At 45.8% G+C, this 19,661-nt stretch overlaps 1 protein-coding gene across 1 annotated transcript in view; it reads right to left on the reverse strand.

Annotated features, from left to right (window-relative positions):
- Positions 1-465: 465 nt before the first annotated feature.
- LOC139581419 (carnosine synthase 1-like) overlaps positions 466-19,661 on the reverse strand; it is a 31,697-nt gene continuing 12,501 nt past the window's right edge. The window contains exons 4-9 of the mRNA XM_071411168.1: positions 9,410-9,855; positions 9,122-9,332; positions 8,829-8,914; positions 6,893-7,124; positions 6,418-6,695; positions 466-5,940 (exon numbers count right to left, since the gene is read on the reverse strand). Coding sequence (XP_071267269.1) covers positions 4,396-5,940; positions 6,418-6,695; positions 6,893-7,124; positions 8,829-8,914; positions 9,122-9,332; positions 9,410-9,855 — 2,798 coding nt within the window. The 3' untranslated portion in view covers positions 466-4,395. The remainder of the gene's footprint in view (positions 5,941-6,417; positions 6,696-6,892; positions 7,125-8,828; positions 8,915-9,121; positions 9,333-9,409; positions 9,856-19,661) is intronic.

Genomic DNA, 19,661 nt, shown 5'->3' on the forward strand with positions numbered 1-19,661 from the left:
AGAGAGAGGTCCAGAAGAAAACACCTCACAGTGCCAGGCTATAGAAATAAAAAATAAGTCTCTCTTTGTGGAGTAACTCAGCTTCACCTTCTGTAATAATCACCCATCTACATATAACCGGTGTGAAATGGCTAGCTAGTTAGCGGGGTGCGTGCTAATAGCGTTTCAATCGGTGATGCCACTCGCTCTGAGACCTTGAAATAGGTGTTTCCCTTCCCTTGTGGAGCAATGGGTAACGGTGCTTCGAAGGTGACTGTTGTCGATGTGTGCAGAGGGTCCCTGGTTCGAGCCCAGGTAGGGGCGAGGAGAGGGACGGAAGCAAAACTGTTACATGCATATAAAGTATGAAAGAGAGAGAACGTTACGGTTTGTATGGTGGATAGGAGCTCTGTTTTCAGTTCGATTTTCATTAATAAAGTAATTTAATTTAAACAATTTGTCAATAAAAACAAACACAGAAGAGTGTTGATTTTAATGTTTATTGTATTTTACACAACACAGGAAATGTGAATTGATTATATTTGAATCAAAACAGTTGCTGAATCATAACACGATATTCGTTCTATTTTTATTGTTTTAAAACTTTGTTAAGGAAAATACATTTCCACATTAGCTATTGTTTATAGTCAACAGAAAAATCCCTTTAAATCTGTGTTAATCTCTCGTGGACAGATTCTCGTAAAAGGAAATTACAAACTTTCATGGGAGAATTCTACTTCTGGGTAACCAAGATTAAACATATGTTAATATTAAGGCTTTGTTCACCATTGCTCTCATGTGGTGAAATGATTTATGATGCATACTGTATATTTGCAAAACAATGTGTAACTGTAAACATTGTATCTGTGGTTGAAATCAGTTCAGGTAACAGAACCGAAAATCATAAAATAACTAAATAAGAATGGATTAACTTTTTCAATGCTAGTTATCACATTTCGCATTGGATTTATAAACGACAAAAAGGTAAGACGTGTTTTTAATTCTGGTGCTGCTCTGCATACACAAGCGTGTTAGCTATCTAGCTCAAAAGACATTCAAAGTTCCTCAATAGAAGCCGCTCCTCTTAGGTATAATTACGTGGACCTAAATCAGATCATGCATGTCATAACAAGATGCCCAGCGCTTCAAGACTCCTCCTCAACCCTCTCTTGCTCTCTCCCACCCACACAATTTCAGTCGCATCTTGGGCCGTAAGCTACAGTTGTCTGTACATCACGCGTGTAAACAACTAATAGCTTGCCTGCTCTATCCGCGCTGATTGGTGAAGTAATTTAATGAGCTAAATGTAAAACACGGTTGATTCACAGGTTAAAAAAGGAACAGAAAGGAACGATATAATCCAGTATTTGTTTTGGTTCGAACCAGTTCAGAACATTATTTTGCTGGTCGGAACAGTGGAAGGAAACAAAAAAACACTGTGATTCTGTTCAGAACGAAACGATTGGAAAATCATTTCCGTTCCAACCCTTGCTCAACACCAACATTTTTTTTTGCAGCTTTGAAATTGGCCACTAGTGTACACATTGTTAATCATTTAATAATAAAACATTGGATTGGTTTAGAACCGAAAATTTTATTTTTATTCCCCAAAAAATGAAATACAAAGATATAAATGGGCTTAGTAGGTATGGGGGCTTAGTAGGTATGCTTACCCTAATTCTCCTAACCTGCTGCGTAAGTTCTCCTAACCTGATACGAAAAGTCAATTCTAACAAATTGTATCCCATCTAGACAGCCTAGAATGGTTCCACCTAATCTTGCCTGTCTGCCAATGAGGAACTACAGGCTCATCTTTTGCCATAACCCGAAGCAGCCATAGATGACCATTCGATTCACTGCTAGTGAGTGGTGCTGAAGATAAGGTGAACTATTGGGTGTTTTAAGTGCTGAACGGTGAGTACAACAACATATAGGTTTGTGTGAGCATTGAGCTGACATTATTGTCAACATGTTTAGAGCAAATGGCGAGCCACAATACACTGCTGTGGTTGAATAGAGGCTGCAGTCAGTCATTTTGTTTTCACAGCCTAATATGCCCCATGCTGACCTGCAGTAGAGCCCTTTTTAGAGAGGTCGCTGGCCTGGGTAGTGTGTGTTTGTTAAATAGGGCACAGATCATTGAAACCATCACTGTCATTTACATATTCTTTGGTTTTAATGATGTAATCTTGATAGGTTGTTTTAGTCTTGAACTTTCCTCCCACACCTCCTTTTTGAGTAAAAGTCAGAAGTGTCGGCACCCGAGTGGTGCAGCGGTCTAAGGCACTGCATCTCAGTGCAAGAGGTGTCACTACAGTATCTGGTTAGAATCCAGGCTGTATCACATCTGGCCATGATTGGGAGGCGCCCAATTGGCCCAGCGTCGTTCTTTACTGACTTGCCTAGTTAAATAAAGGTTAAAAAAAATATGTTTACTATATTTTCCTAAATGTTACCTCAGAAATACATAAACAAATAGTCAGAAATAGAAGATATGGGAAATCCCCAACCTTTTGACCACTGTAAACCTTGTCTGGGGGGGTTGTGTGGTGTGGCCAGGATACGTATGGCATCTCAGTTTCACCCTGCTTACTGGGTCAGTCTGACACCAGACCCCAAATGCCACACCACAGACGTTAACTGCCAAGGTTAGGTCTTGTTCCAGGGTCAAGAGGATTGCAACGGTGAAACTGCCTCAAATTATTTCCCATTAACAAAATAACACACTTCGTTTTATGGGCTAAAATTGGTGTGAATATGTGGTGGAATTTAATCCCAATTTCCATTCATTTTTAGTTAGTGAGTTATTTTGGGGGGGAACAACCTTTCACCTCAACCTTTTAAATTAAGACATGAACTTTCACATGACTTCTAACTTCACATGTATGGGAGTCAGCATTCCTAAATTCTACATTTTCCCAAAGGTTCAAACGCACTGGCCCCGCAGACATCACCTCTGAGCCAAGAGTTAAAAGGTTCCGCAATCATCACCCCTGTCCACCTGTTTCAGCTATTCCACTGCTCTCCTCAAACCCCCTTCCTCAAAATCTGCAATCTTCCTCTGCTCTTCCTTCATATAACTATTTAGCTAATGACACTCTGACCTACTGCATGTGTAATATCACTCCCCCTCCCACCTGTTCCAACCCTGCACTGCTATGTGTCCACAGTGTGCAGGTTATTAATCAACTGCTATGTGTCCACAGTGTGCAGGTTATTAATCAACTGCTATGTGTCCACAGTGTGCAGGTTATTAATCAACCGCTGTGTGTTCACAGTGTGCAGGTTATTAATCAACTGCTATGTGTTCACAGTGTGCAGGTTATTAATCAACTGCTGTGTGTTCACAGTGTGCAGGTTATTAATCAACTGCTATGTGTCCACAGTCTGCAAGCTATTAATCAACTGCTATGTGTCCACAGTCTGCAAGCTATTAATCAACTGCTATGTGTCCACAGTGTGCAAGCTATTAATCAACTGCTATGTGTTCACAATGTGCAGGTTATTAATCAACTGCTGTGTTCACAGTGTATATGTTATTAATCAACTGTTATGTGTTCACAGTGTGCAAACTATTCATCAATTGCTGTGTCCACAGTGTGCAGGTTATGAATCAACTGCTATGTTCACAGTGTACAGGCTATTAATCAAATGCTATGTGTTCACAGTGTATATGTTATTAATCAACTGCTATGTGTTCACAGTGTGTAGGCTATTAATCAACTGCTATGTGGTCACAATGTGCAGCCTACTATGTTATGAAGTAGTAAGGTAGACTGCTGATGCCACAACCTAGTAGATAACAGGGTTGGGGTCGATTTGAATTGAAGGCTGTCAATTCAGGAAGTAAACTGAAATTCCAATTCAATAATTGGACAAAGGGCCTCTTTTTATTTTATGACTTGTCAATAAACTGAAAAGTAGAAGCTTTTCCATAAGTTTTTCCATATTTGAATGTTAAATTCACATCACTTCCTGAACCCTGATAGATAGACACCCATATCCTATTCTACCCAATCACTGATGAAGATACCTTTTCTAAACTTGTATTTTTTTCCTGAGATGGTCCCCAAAATATAAGTGCTAAAAATGGAAAGGTTCTGCTACCTGAATGATTAGTCCCTGAATTTGCAATTTTGAGATAACATATGTTTTGATATGAGGAGTGTTTTTTCATCCTGTGATGTACCTTTTAAGCTAACTAAACTAACCCCTGCACACAGCACACCCTTGCTAAACATGGGTTCTATTCAGAAGGGTCCAATGTAGTGAACAAACATTCAGGCAGGAATATAATATATATAATTCTGCAGAGTAAGGAATCGTTTCAGCTCTTTGTATTATTTTGATCTGTGATTAAAATGTAAATATGGTACCCTCCTGAACAAACCCTGCTTCTCCCCCCTGAGTTCCTGTCTAGTTGAAATGGGACAGGAAGTAGCCCAGGTCGTAGCGTGGAGGACAGTGCAGGCCCAGCCCTTGGCAGAGGGCGAGGAGGCGCTGGCGAGCGTTGGTGGCATTGTGGGCATCTCTCACCCCGACATTACAGAAGGGCTCCTCGTACTCACCAGAGATCAGTTCATCCTCCTCTGCCAGCTCGTTCAGCCACAACGCACCCTCCTGGTGGAGCCCTCTCAGGCGCTCAGGGCTGGCTGTCGTCTTCAGGGCCTGGAGGTGCCGTGACACCACCACCATCACCCCAGCAAAGTGGCCTCTGGCTGGGAGGGCTGTGGCCGAGGGCAGGCAGGGACGCACCCCACAGGACACCATGAAGGCGGCCATCAGGAGGTCCACGCCGTACAGCTGGCGGATCCAGTCGCACAGGTAGAAGCCGCCCATGCGGGCGTTGATCTCGATGAGCCTCGGGCCCACTTCTGTCATCTTTAGCTCCACGTTGAACACGCCGTCTCGCAGGCCACAGCCCAGGCATGCGTGGTGTGCCGCGCGGATCAGCTGAGCACGCTTGTCCGGCGCCAGCCCCGAGGGCATCTGGGCGGCCGTCTCGGTGAAGGCCGGGGTGCGCGTGGGACCGTTGTCGGACACGAAGGCGCCCTCCAGTCTCCCGTCGAACATGACCACGTCCACGTCGTGCTCGGTGCCTCCCACGTACTCCATGAGGATCATGGCGTTGCCCCAGCCCAGGCCGATGCCGGGGTAGTCTGTCTCCTCGCGGAGGTCCCCGGCGATCCTCTCAAAGTGTGCCAGACTTTCCTCCAGAGATCCTACCTTCCTCACGCCCACCGCCCCCGCGCCGTACTCCAGCTTCATCACCGCTGGGAACCTCACCACCCCCACACTGGCCCCACCAGGCCCCCCCTCCCCCCCACTGGCTGCCTTCTCCAGATCCAGGGTGCTCTCCACGTGGATACAGGGAACAGCATAGGAGGAAGGGGAGGGAGAGAGGAGAGGAGCGGAGGGACGGAAAGTGCCAAAGGAATGTGAGGAGGGTGAGGTGGAGGAAGAGGTAGGGGCGGTTGTGTCGTGTTTGCCCATTGCCTCATTGAAGAGATCCCCCCTGTCGAAATCGGCCATAGCTCTCATGCTATCTCCTTCCATGTTGACCATGCCATTCTGCTGTCTACCTCTCCTCTCATCCTCTCTAAACTCAACCAGGCTATCTGGCTGACCGGAGGGCTGCTCAACACTGATCAGGTTAGTCCCAGTAGACTTCAGTAGGCCCAAGAGGTGCATGTGGGTGCGGCTCTTCTCCTTCGCAATGCGGATGGCCTCAGGGGGAGGCCCCCTAAGCCCCAGCCTATCACAGACCAGCGATGTCAGCACCACGCATTCGTCCCAGAAGCACACGCAGCCGTCAGGGCGGAGGCTGGAGGACAACAGCCAATCACAGATGCGGGAGCAGTGCTGGTCGTCACGCCGATGGTCGGGGAGGTCTGGCAGGGGGAGGAAGTGGTCGACCAACTGGGAGGCGAAGTGGGCAGAGTCACTGTCCACGAGCAGGATCTGATTGTAGGGGAGAAAGTTAATGAGTTCAATTCGCACATTAGCATAACTAGCTAGCCAGTAACCATTAATGTGCCATTTAATCGGACTTTGCAGTGCAGTAAAATGCACTACTAAAATAGCTGAAAAGTCTATGTTGGGCAATCTAATGTATTTACTTTCACTGTGTACACTCTTAGAAAATAATGTGCAATCTAGAACCTTAAAGGGTTCTTCGGCTGTCCCCAGAGGAAAACCCTATGAAAAACACTTTTTGGTTGCAGGTAAGAACCCTTTTGGTTCCAGGTAGAACCGTTTTGGGTTCCATGTAGAACCCTTTCTACAGAGGGTTCTACATGGAACCCAAAAGGGTTCTACCTGGAACCAAAAAGGGTTCTCTTATGGGGACAGCTGAAGAACCCTTTTGGAACCCTTTTTTTCTAAGAGTGTAGTTATTCTACATTCATCTATATAGTTATTCTCCATGTAGACATTCACCTTGAGTTTGTACTGTTTGGCTGTTTTCCAGATGAACTTCTTACTGTGTCCTCCAGCTCCCACCACCAGCACAGTTTTCCCCTGCATCAGGTAGTACTGGGAGCGGGTGAGGGGGGTGAGGAGGAGGGTGCCCCTACTCCACCCCTCTATCCCACTGTCGCATCCCTCCATCCCCATCCCTCGCTCTTGGAAGGAGGAGTGAAGACAGAGGGAGGGATGTAGGCCCAAAATAACAGGCCTGATGATGGAGCCATCCATGGTGAAAAGGAGGTCCACGCCTACGAGAGAGGGAGTAGAAAGGAGGTAGAGAGAGATAGAGATATGGAGTGGTAGAGAGGGAGATATGGAGAGGGAGATTCCTCTCAGATAGTAGCTCAGTGAGACATAGTGTTGACAGAGCGTGAGACTTATGATGTCATAAGTATACCCATGCTTTCAGAGGCTTCAACAGTAATCTGCAGTAATCAACACACACCTATCATGTCGGTCTGGGCACCCGCTCCACCGCGTTGTTCTGCGGACATGCTTGTCTCTGTTTCCATGACAACACAGAGGCAGGACAGGGCGGTGTCCAGTGCTAGGCGGCAGAGAGATTTTGCCATGGTAGGGTCAGTGAAACCGCACTCTAATAGGGTGGTCTCCAAAGACTGAGAGAGGGAGTGGCTGTGAGAGAGAGGATCGTCGGACACACCCACTCTACACACCAACTGAGGGAGAGGAAGAGAAAGGGAGAGGAAGAAGATAGAAGAGAAGTTAGAGATAAGGTCATTGATTTCAAACAAACAGTTCAGTTCAAGTATTTGGCATATTACATGAATGTGTCTCCCATTCCCGAGTTAAAGACAACCTCTTAGATGTTAAGTCCCCTATTTAAGGGACTTTGAGCGGTTCTGGACCGGTTCTGACTGATATTTTGGTGTACAGAACACTCTGTGAACGTCGGAGGGTCCAATTCCTTATAGTGCTTTCCGCTACCACTCTCACTTGAAGTATCAGGTTGGCTTGAAGTGACGAGTTGACTTAAAGTGTCAGGTTTCATACATTTGCATAGGGAGTGACGTGTCACATTTTCTGGCCTATCCAGACAAATAATCGATTTCCTTTGCCTCTGAGCGATAGAGCCCAGCCTGGTAGACGACATATTAACGGGGACAGTCTAGCGAATACAACTGCTGTAGTTTCATCTCACTGTGATATTCTCAGCCAGATGTAGCCCTCTCACAATGAAAAAATACTAAATGATTTTGTAGAATTCAAACACGACCACTTTCTCTTGGTCACAGACGGTGGATTCTGCAGACATTTAAATGGTGTCTGTACGTTGCTCAAAAGACACTTGGCAGAAAATGCTCCATCATTAGTTATATGAAATGGTGCCAAAATTGTACTGTCACTAAATATGATCATTATTTTTTTTACAGTTATAAGAAATGTGAAATCTTATAGTAAGTCGTTTATAATTTGGTTGTTACTATATTTAGAAAGCATTTCAGTCATTTCAAGCCCTAATAGGAAAAAAATTACATAAATTATATATTTTCATATTATTTGTAGTATGTACTGTACACCTCAGCTATTGATAAAAAAAGGACCAGAAAACTATGCATCATTACTCGTTATTGTTAATGACCATGTCATTAAAAAGTATTACTTTTGGGTATGTCTATTTAAATCTACATTTTGCCATAACGTTGAAGAGGAGACAACATCAACATTTTACAGAGCTATATACAAATACACTGAGTGTATAAAACATTAGGAACACCTTCCTAATATTGAGTTGCACCCCCCTTTTCCTTCAGAACAGCCTCAATTCGTCAGGGCATGGACTCAACAAGGTGTCAAGCATTCCACAGGGATGCTGGCCCATGTTGATTCCAATGCTTCCCACAGTTGTGTCAAGTTGGCTGGATGTCCATTGGGTGCTGGACCATTCTTGAAATTGCTGAGCGTGAAAAACCCAGCAGCTCTACAGTTCTTGAGACAAACTGGTATGCCTGGCACCTACTACCAGACCCCGTTGAAAGGCACTTCAATCTTTTGTCTTGACCATTCACCCTCTGAATGCCACACATACACAATCCATGTCTCAATTGCCTCAAGGCTTAAAAATCCTTCTTTAACCTGTCTCTACCCTTCATCTACACTGACAGAAGTGGATTTAACAAGTGACATCGATAAGAGATCATAGCTTTCACCTGGTCAGTCTATGTCATGGAAAAAGCAGGTGTTCTTCATGTTTTGTACACTCAGCTATACGTTGACAGTATTGAGGGTCAATGCAAATACATAGTAAAGGGTCAAAAAGCTGCTGCTAGTCATACAACAATGTGTTCATGATGCACATAGTCAACATTTCATTTTTCTCTCCTACCTCGTTCTCTCTCGTTCTCTGTCTCTCTTACTCTCACCTTGTAGAGGAGAGGCAGGTCCAGAGGTGAGCGAGTTACTATGGCACACAGTCTGAAGGACAGGTCTGGAACCTGAGGCCTGCAGTCTGACAGACACACAGGCACACAACAACTACCTCATTAGAACAGAGATGGAGAGGACCATCTTTAGTAATGGTCGTAGTATATTACATTGAAAGTAGTTAGAGAGTCTTTACAAGTTCAATGTCATATGAAGACCACATACAAATAAGCATGAAAACAAGGTCCTCAAACATCAAACTACACTCATCCATCCTTACTAAAGCCCTCACCGGTGTACTGTTCCCAGGTGCGGTCCTCTACCCGTGGCCCAGGCTTCAGTGGGGAGCAGTAGGCCTCCAGCAGCACTGCCTCGCCAGGGAGGAGCTGGGGAAGGAGATAACTCACCTTGGCCCAGACCTCATCCCTGCTGTTCCTGGACAGGTAGACAGGGGGTGAGGTTGCCTCGCCCACGAACCTCCCCCCACTGCACCTGAGCACCACCTAGGCACAGAGAGAAAGGAAAGCTTTGTGTACTTTTACATAAAGGCTGACTGAATTCTTTAACAAACAGGACATACCCTCTCTGATCCCCTCATATTCTCAGACTCCAGGAAACTGTCCACCTTGTTTCGGACAGAGTTCATCCCTTCCTCTGCCCCCATTTCCAGGTGCACCACCTCCACCCCTCCTGTCCTGCCCTCCTCCAGCCTCATCTGCCCCGGTGGTAACAGAAGGGCCAGGGTTGGGGGGCAGTGGATCTTGGCCTTCTGCAGCAGAACCCTGGTGGTCAGAACATTCCCCCAGAACTGACCCAGTGCTCCAGAACCTCCGCTTGGGCAGTCTGTCTCTCGGGTCATTTCCTCCTTAGCCCAAGGGTCAGATGACAGGAAGTAGGTGACCTTGCGAGGCGGGTTGAAGTTGGATAGGAAAGTGCGCCCTCCCAGGTCAAAGGTGACAGCCTTGTGGACCAGGAGGGAGGAGGAGCGAGAGAGCCAGGATGGACAGAGACACAGGAGAGCATCTCCTAAAGAGAGAGAGAGAAAGAGGGGGGGGGGGGATTTGAAAGGGGTAAACGAGAGAGAGAGAGAAGAAGGGAGAAACAGAAGGAGCGGGTGATGGGGGAAGTGAGGTAGAGAGAAATTGGAAGGGTGTAAGAGAGTGAGAAGAGGGGGAGGAAGGGAGAGAAGAATTATAGAGGGGTGCTAGACATCCTGTGTTTGGCATAGGGCCGATGTACCTAGAAAACTGGAGATTGGAAATATCATTGACATATTTCCATAGAAAAAGGTCAAAAGTCATAAAGATGATCGTGCCACATGTAAACAGAACTATTTTTTTACCACTTGTTCCCACTTCAACGTTGGAGTAAAGTGTTTTAATCTGTTATTGGTCCTAAGAGAGGGACAAAGTAGGCGGGAGAATGACTATTCATCATTGCTGGGATAATTATAGTTTTAACTATGCTTTGTGGAAAGTAACTACTTTGTGGGGGAACAAACAGTTACAAACAGTTACCTACAGTCTTAACATTTTTTTGCTATCATAAACCTAAAAGGGTTCTTCGGCTGTCCTCATAGGATAACCCTTTGAAGAACCCTTTTGAGTTCCATGTTGAACCCTTTCCATAGAGAGTTCTACATGGAACCCAAAAGAGTTCTATCTGGAATGAAAAATGCAACCCCATTTAGACGTTTTAAGAGGAAGCTGATTCCAACTCCAATATGTGATAGATGCCGAATGAATGCTTTTGGAACACTAATGCACATGTTTTGGGAATGTCCTGTGGTGTCCCAGTGCTGGTCACATGTTTCAGATTTCTTCACAAAAATTATAGGTTTCCCTGTGAACTAAGATCCACCTTTGTTTTTGTTGAATGACTCTTCACTTGTATTGCAACTGGTTCAGAAAATAATAGTTTATGCAGGGTTAACAGCAGCAAAAAAGGTTATCCTTAGTGCTTGGATTTCCCCTACAATCCTCTCCCCTCAAACATGGTTATCATATTTTCAAGATATTGTTCGTATAGAGCGATCAGTGGGCGTGATAAACAAAGCTCGGGCAAATACAGTTGAGGCATGGGATGTATTATGCAAAAACTCTATCAGATATCAACAACTCTTGACCAAGCAATGGACCTACATGGTTAGGGGAGTGGGGGAGACGCCATTTTCTTTTCTGAGAATAAAATTGAATGTTTTATTGTAAACTCTTACTTCCTTTCTGTAAATGTCATATTGTGCACTCATATAATTGATGTAAATATGTAAATAGTTGTATTGAATGTTAATGTTGTCATGTCGGCTAGTATTTGTAAAGTGATCCGGCCTTGTGTGTTGTATATTGTTAAATAAAAATAAAATGTTGATCACAAAAAAAGGGTTCTACCTAGAAACAAAAAGGGTTCTCCTTTGGGGACAGATGAAGAACCCTTTTTTCTAAGAGTGTACAACTATTTGAATACAGATCCCAAATTTTTTTGAAACAATTTGAATACAGATCTCAGAAAGCAACTACTTAAAAAATATATTTACAGATCTGTGGAAGTGACTACTTTTCAGAAACTATTGGATTGCCTGCCTTCAACTAATGGCAGGGTTGTATTTGGAACGGTATGTTGGAAGAAAGAAGCAGAATGAATAGCTAACACAATCTCCTATACTATTCCAATCTGACAGTCATTTGATCTACACAATACATTTCTATCTGAACATTCTGTAAATGTCCATTCTCCTGAATGACCATTGTCCCAGGCGTACATTATCAAGTCAAACAAAAACAAATGATATTTTGTACAGATATGTAAAAATACGTTGTGATGCTCAACGTCTGTATGACTCTTTCAACATGCCACTACAGTACCTACAGTACCCGATGTCACAGGAAGGCCAAAAAGATCATCAAGGACAACAACCACCCGAGCCACTGCCTGTTCACCCCGCTATCATCCAGAAGGCGAGGTCAGTACAGATGCATCAATGCTGGGACCATCTACTGCATCTTGCCTATGCCTATCATTAGTCACTTTAAATAACGCCACTTTAATAATGTTTACATATCCTACATTACTCATCTCATATATATATACTGCTCTATACCATCTACTGCATCTTGCCTATGCCACATGATCATCGCTCACCCATATATTTATACATACATATTCTTATTCATCCTTTACATTTGTGTGTGTATAATAAGATAGTTGTTGTGAATTTGTTATATTGCTTGTTAGATATTACTGCATTGTCGGAACTAGAAGCACAAGCATTTCGCTACACTCACATTAACATCTGCTAACCATGTGTATGTGACCAATGAAGTTTGATTTGAAAAAGTTGAAAGCTGCAATTTATTTGATTAATTAATGCCACTGAAAATACTGCAGAGAAATTCAAAGCCATTTGCAAACAGCAAGTTGGATGCTTAGCAAAAACAACTTTGATACTCTTTGGCCATCTGAGGGGAAGTGATCTTGTTTCAAACACAACTTTAAAGGGATAGTTTATTTAGTACACAAACTAACATGATTTCCAACCTACCTTGGCTGTAGTTGATACATGGCGGTAGTTTTTGGATATATTGTTTCCTTTCGACACGTAATAGCCATATTTTGTTACTGTTAGCATTCTCAGTAACACTTAAAATCAAACTGTTACTGTGCCTGTGTTATAAAACTGTAATTCGTTTGGAAGCAACATTTTAACATGTTGTTACATAATACTTTGGTAATTGCATTTTAATTGCATAGCAATGAGCTGAAAGTTTTAGTAACTACTGTACACAAGAGGAATAGTGACTGTTCCTTATTCCACGTATGTAACAATTCCAACGTATGTAATAATTCCATTATTACGCAACAATAAAGCAATTTCTAAAGTCCTATGTAACAGCAATGTTGCTATTGTAATAATCACTAAGTTACTACATATGTATAAAAACTTGATGTTAAGTGTTACTGTATAACCTTATGTCACTCATTATGAAAATATATTTGTTAAGTCATTTTGAAGCTGCAAAAGTTGTCTACTCTAATGTTGAGGTGATACCATGTCCCCCTTAAAATCAGTTGGAGCTGATTTGCTGGAGTAAAAAAAAAAAAAGTATGTCCAACAAAAGTGTATTTTATTTTTTTGCTCTTAAAACTTTGGGGGGCCAAATAATATCACTGGGGTGCCAGTTGGGGAACCCTGCTACTGTAGGTTTTGGTTCCTCGTCAAATATTTGCCAGCCATCAAATATATGTACAGTGGGGAGAACAAGTATTTGATACACTGCCGATTTTGCAGGTTTTCCTACTTACAAAGCATGTAGAGGTCTGTAATTTTTATCATAGGTACACTTCAACTATGAGAGACGGAATCTAAAACAAAAATCCAGAAAATCACATTGTATGATTTTTAAATAATTAATTTGCATTTTATTGCATGACATAAGTATTTGATACATCAGAAAAGCAGAACTTAATATTTGGTACAGAAACCTTTGTTTGCAATTACAGAGATCATACGTTTCCTGTAGTTCTTGACTAGGTTTGCACACACTGCAGCAGGGATTTTGGCCCACTCCTCCCTACAGATCTTCTCCAGATCCTTCAGGTTTCGGGGCTGTCGCTGGGCAATACGGACTTTCAGCTCCCTCCAAAGATTTTCTATTGGGTTCAGGTCTGGAGACTGGCTAGGCCACTCCAGGACCTTGAGATGCTTCTTACGGAGCCACTCCTTAGTTGCCATGGCTGTGTGCTTCGTGTCGTTGTCATGCTGGAAGACCCAGCCACGACCCATCTTCAATGCTCTTACTGAGGGAAGGAGGTTGTTGGCCAAGATCTCGCGATACATGGCCCCATCCATCCTCCCCTCAATACGGTGCAGTCGTCCTGTCCCCTTTGCAGAAAAGCATCCCCAAAGAATGATGTTTCCACCTCCATGCTTCACGGTTGGGATGGTGTTCTTGGGGTTGTACTCATACTTCTTCTTCCTCCAAACATGGCGAGTGGAGTTAGACCAAAAAGCTCTATTTTTGTCTCATCAGACCACATGACCTTCTCCCATTCCTCCTCTGGATCATCCAGATGGTCATTGGCAAACTTCAGACAGGCCTGGACATGCACTGGCTTAAGCAGGGGGACCTTGCGTGTGCTGCAGGATTTTAATCCATGACGGCGTAGTGTGTTACTAATGGTTTTCTTTGAGACTGTGGTCCCAGCTCTCTTCAGGTCATTGACCAGGTCCTGCCGTGTAGTTCTGGGCTGATCCCTCACCTTCCTCATGATCATTGATGCCCCACGAGGTGAAATCTTGCATGGAGCCCCAGACCGAGGGTGATTGACCGTCATCTTGAACTTCTTCCATTTTCTAATAATTGTGCCAACAGTTGTTTCCTTCTCACCAAGCTGCTTGCCTATTGTCCTGTAGCCCATCCCAGCCTTGTGCAGGTCTACAATTTTATCCCTGATGTCCTTACACAGCTCTCTGGTCTTGGCCATTGTGGAGAGGTTGGAATCTGTTTGATTGAGTGTGTGGACAGGTGTCTTTTATACAGGTAACGAGTTCAAACAGGTGCAGTTAATACAGGTAATGAGTGGAGAACAGGAGGGCTTCTTAAAGAAAAACGAACAGGTCTGTGAGAGCCGGAATTCTTACTGGTTGGAAGGTGATCAAATACTTATGTCATGCAATAAAATGCAAAATAATTATTTAAAAATCATACAATGTGATTTTCTGGATTTTTGTTTTAGATTCCGTCTCTCACAGTTGAAGTGTACCTATGATAAAAATGACAGACCTCTACATGCTTTGTAAGTAGGAAAACCTGCAAAATCGGCAGTGTATCAAATACTTGTTCTCCCCACTGTATATATTTTTCTCAAATAACTGTATATATTCAAATACCTTCAACTATTATTTCTTTTTCTGAGACCTGTATTTGAATATCACAGAAAATAGTTGCCTTTTAGTTGAAACTATAAAGACTATATTCAACTACCTGAGTATTTTCAAATAAACTACAAATAAACACATACTGTAAAGTACAAAATGCAACTATTTTCTGCCCATGTCTGCTATTTATGTATAAAAAGAGTCAAGGAGGGGAGTGACATTCTAATGAAATGTCAACCTACACTAGTGAGCTTTCCCCTCAACCCGTTGGCCATCAGGCTAAAATTAGAGCTATTACTGTTAGACTCTGAGTTTTTCTCTAGAAGGCGATTATGTTATTTGATAATGACACTAATGAATCACATAAAAGGATTGCCGTTCCAATATATACACTACATGACCAAAAGTATGTGGACACCTGCTTGTCGAACATCTCATTCCAAAATCATGGGCATTAATATGGAGTTGGTCCCCCCTTTGCTGCTATAACAGCCTACACTCTTCTGGGAAGTCTTTCTAGTAGATGTTGGAACATTGCTGCAGGGACTTGCTTCCATTCAGCCACGAGAGCATTAGTGAGGTCGGGCACTGATGTTGGGCGATTAGGCCTGGCTTGCAGTCAGTGTTCCAATTCTTCTCAAAGTTGTTTGATGGGGTTGAGGTCAGGGCTCTGTGCAGGCCAATCAAGTTCTTCCACACGATCTCGACAACTCATTTCTGTATGTTCTTGCTTGTGCACAGGGGCATTGTCATTCTGAAACAGGAAAGGGCCTTTCCCAAGCTGTTGCCATGAAGTTGGAGGCACGGAATCGTCTAGAACGTCATTGTATGCTGTAGCGTTAAGATTTCACTTCACTGGAACTAAGGAGTCTGAACCATGAAAAACAGCCCCAGACCATTATTCCTCTTCCACCAATCTTTACAGTTGGTACTGCATTGGGGCTGGTAGCATTCTCCTGGCATCCGCCAAACCCAGATTAGTCCTTTGGACAGCCAGATGGTGAAGCGTGATTCATCACTCCAGAGAACACGTTTCCACTCCAGAGTCCAATGGCGGCGAGCTTCACACCACTCCAGCCGACGCTTGGCATTGCGCATGGTGATCTTAGGCTTGTGTGCGGCTGCTCAGCCATGTAAACCCATTTCATGAAGCTCCCGACGAGCAGTTCTTGTGCTGATGTTGCTTCCAGAGGCCGTCTGGAACTTGGTAGTGAGTCTTGCAACCGAGGACAGACAATTTTTACACGCTACTCACTTCAGCAGTCCTGTTCTGTGAGCTTGTGTGGCCTAGCACTTCACGGCTTAGCTGTTGTTGCTCCTAGACGTTTTCATTTCACAATGACAGCACTTACAGTTGACCGGGGCAGCTCTAGCAGGGCAGAAATTTGGCGAACTGACTTGTTGGAAAGGTGGCATCCTATGACGGTGCCATGTTGAAAGTCACTGGCTTCTTCAGTAAGGCCATTCTACTGCCAATGTTTGTCTATGGAGATTGCATGGCTATGTGCCCTGTCAGCAACAGCTGTGGCTGAAATAGCCAAATCTACTAATGTGAATGGGTGTCGTCATATTTTTGTATATATAGTGTATTTTACTGGTGCTCTGACAAGGTAAAGTTTTTAGGTCTATAGATGGATAAGAAAACCATGTACAATCTAACACCATTCTGCTTGGCACTAAGGGACACTTGGAAGACATCTTGGAAAACAATTTGGCACATACTTTGAAGGGTAAAGGTATATGTTTTGGCCGGTGCTCTAGCCAAACAGGCTTTACATTGATTTACTGTTAGACTGATACCGGCAAGTGTGTAACGGCAGTCTAGCTCTCCCTCCTCCTCGGACGAGGAGAGGCGAGAAGGATCGGAGGACCAATGTGCAGCGTGGTAACTTTCCATGATTTAATATGCACGAAAACAATACACAATACAAAAAACAAAAGAACTAACCGTAACAGTCCCGTGTGGCACAAACACTGACACAGGAAACAACCACCCACAATCCCCAACACAAAACAAGCCACCTATATATGATTCTCAATCAGGGACAACGATTGACAGCTGCCTCTGATTGAGAACCTTGCTTGGTCCGAGAACCATATTAGGCTGAACACAGAAACAGACAAACTAGACACACAACATAGAATGCCCACCCAACTCACGTCCTGACCAACACTAAAACAAGCACAACACATAAGAACTATGGTCAGGACGTGACAGTACCCCCCTCCTGAGGTGCGGACTCCGAACGCACCCCTAAAACAAGGGGAGGGTCTGGGTGGGCATCTGTCCGCGGTGGCGGCTCCGGCGCAGGACGAGGACACCACTCCACCATTGTCTTTGTCCCCCTCCTTAGCGTCCTTTGAGTGGCGACCCTCGCCCCCGACCTTGACCTAGGAATCCTCACTAAGGTCCCCACATGATTTAGGAGACAGCTCAGGACAGAGAGGTAGCTCAGGACAGAGAGGTAGCTCAGGACAGAGAGGTAGCTCAGGACTGAAGGGCAGCTCCGGACTAATGGCAGCTCCGGGCTGAGGGGCAGCTCATGATTGGAGGGCAGCTCATGACTGGAGGGCAGCTCCTGTCTGGCGGGCGGCTCTGGCTGCTCCTGTCTGGCGGGCGGCTCTGGCTGCTCCTGTCTGGCGGGCGGCTCTGGCTGCTCCTGTCTGGCGGGCGGCTCTAGCGGCTCCTGACTGACGGACGGCTCTAGCGGCTCCTGACTGACGGACGGCTCTAGCGGCTCAGGACAGACGGGCGGCTTTGAAGGCTCAGGACAGACGGGCGGCTTTGAAGGCTCAGGACAGACGGGCAGTGCAGGCGGCTCTGGGCAGACGGGCAGTGCAGGCGGCTCTGGGCAGACGGGCAGTGCAGGCGGCACTGGGCAGGCGGGCAGTGCAGGCGGCACTGGGCAGACGGGCAGTGCAGGCGGCACTGGGCAGACGGCAGACTCTGGACGGCTGAGGCGCACAGTAGGCCTGGTGCGTGGTGCCGGAACTGGTGGTACCGGGCTAAGGACACGCACCTTAAGGCTAGTGCGGGGAGCAGGAACAGGGCACACTGAACTCTCGAGGCGCACTATAGGCCTGGTGCGTGGTACCCGCACTGGTGGTACCGGGCTGAGGGCACGCACCTCAGGGCGAGTGCGGGGAGAAGGAACAGTGCGTACAGGGCTCTGGAGACGCACAGGAGGCTTGGTGCGTGGTGCCGGAACTGGAGGTACTGGGCTGGAGACACGCACCACAGGGAGAGTGCGTGGAGGAGGAACAGGGCTCTGGAGACGCACTGGAAGCCTGGTGCGTGGTGTAGGCACTGGTGGTACTGGGCTGGAGACACGCACCTCAAAGCTAGTGCGGGGAGCAGGAACAGGGCACACTGGACTCTCGAGGCGCACTATAGGCCTGGTGCGTGGTACCAGCACTGGTGGTACCGGGCTGAGGGCACGCACCTCAGGGCGAGTGCGGGGAGAAGGAACAGTGCGTACAGGGCTCTGGAGACGCACAGGAGGCTTGGTGCGTGGTGCCGGAACTGGAGGTACTGGGCTGGAGACACGCACCACAGGGAGAGTGCGTGGAGGAGGAACAGGGCTCTGGAGACGCACTGGAAGCCTGGTGCGTGGTGTAGGCACTGGTGGTACTGGGCTGGGGCAGGAAGGTGGCGCCGGATATACCGGACCGTGCAGGCGTACTTGCTCCCTTGAGCACCGAGCCTGCCCAACCTTACCTGGTTGCATGCTCTCCGTAGCCCGACCAGTGCGGGGAGGTGGAATAACCCGCACTGGGCTGTGTTGGCGAACCGGGGACACCATGCGTAAGGCTGGTGCCATGCATGCCGGCCCGAGGAGACGCACTGGAGGCCAGATACGTTGAGCCGGCCTCATGGCACCTGGCTCAATGCTCGCTCTAGCCCGGCCGATACGTGGAGCTGGAATGTACCGCACCGGGCTATACACACGTACAGGAGACACCGTGCGCTCTTCCGCATAACACGGTGTCTGTCCGTACTCCCGCTCTCCACGGTAAGCATGGGAAGTGGGCGCAGGTTTCCTACCTGACTTCGCCACACTCCTCTTTATCCTCCCCCCCCAAATTTTTTTTTGGGGGGGGTTTCTTCACGGGCTTCCAGCCACGCTTCCGTGCTGCCTCCTCATACCACCGCTCCTGGGCTTTAGCTGCCTCCATCTCTTCCCGAGAGCGGCGATATTCTCCAATGTGAGCCCAGTGTCCTTTTCCCTCCAAAATTTCCTCCCATGTCCAGGAGTCCTGTGTAGTTGGCCACTGCTGCTGCTGTCGCTGCCCGTAGCCACGCTGCTTGGTCCGAGTTTGGTGGGTGGTTCTGTAACGGCAGTCTAGCTCTTCCTCCTCCTCGGACGAGGAGAGGCGAGAAGGATCGGAGGACCAATGTGCAGCGTGGTAAGTTTCCATGATTTAATATGCACGAAAACAATACAAAATAACAAAAGAACTAACCGTAACAGTCCCGTGTGGCACAAACACTGACACAGGAAACAACCACCCACCATCCCCAACACAAAACAAGCCACCTATATATGATTCTCAATCAGGGACAACGATTGACAGCTGCCTCTGATTGAGAACCATATTAGGCTGAACACAGAAACAGACAAACTAGACACACAACATAGAATGCCCACCCAGCTCACGTCCTGACCAACACTAAAACAAGCACAACACATAAGAACTCTGGTCAGGACGTGACAAAGTGTGTACTGGTACTTATACAAAAACTGTGACCAAATGTTTATTTTGTTTTGACATTTTGACAGATTTCCACGACCAACAATTGGCGGAGTCTCTACATACATATAAAAAAGTAATGATAAATGTGGTATTGACACTGGCTGCTGGCTGCTCTCTGATCCCATGTAGCCTGTTAGGCAACTTCATAAAACACATGTGGTGTGCAGGCTTTTGATCCAGCCCTGCTCAAACACAAACAGTG

This window comes from Salvelinus alpinus, chromosome 7 (genome assembly GCF_045679555.1).
Source record: "Salvelinus alpinus chromosome 7, SLU_Salpinus.1, whole genome shotgun sequence".
Taxonomy (NCBI): Eukaryota; Metazoa; Chordata; class Actinopteri; order Salmoniformes; family Salmonidae; genus Salvelinus; species Salvelinus alpinus.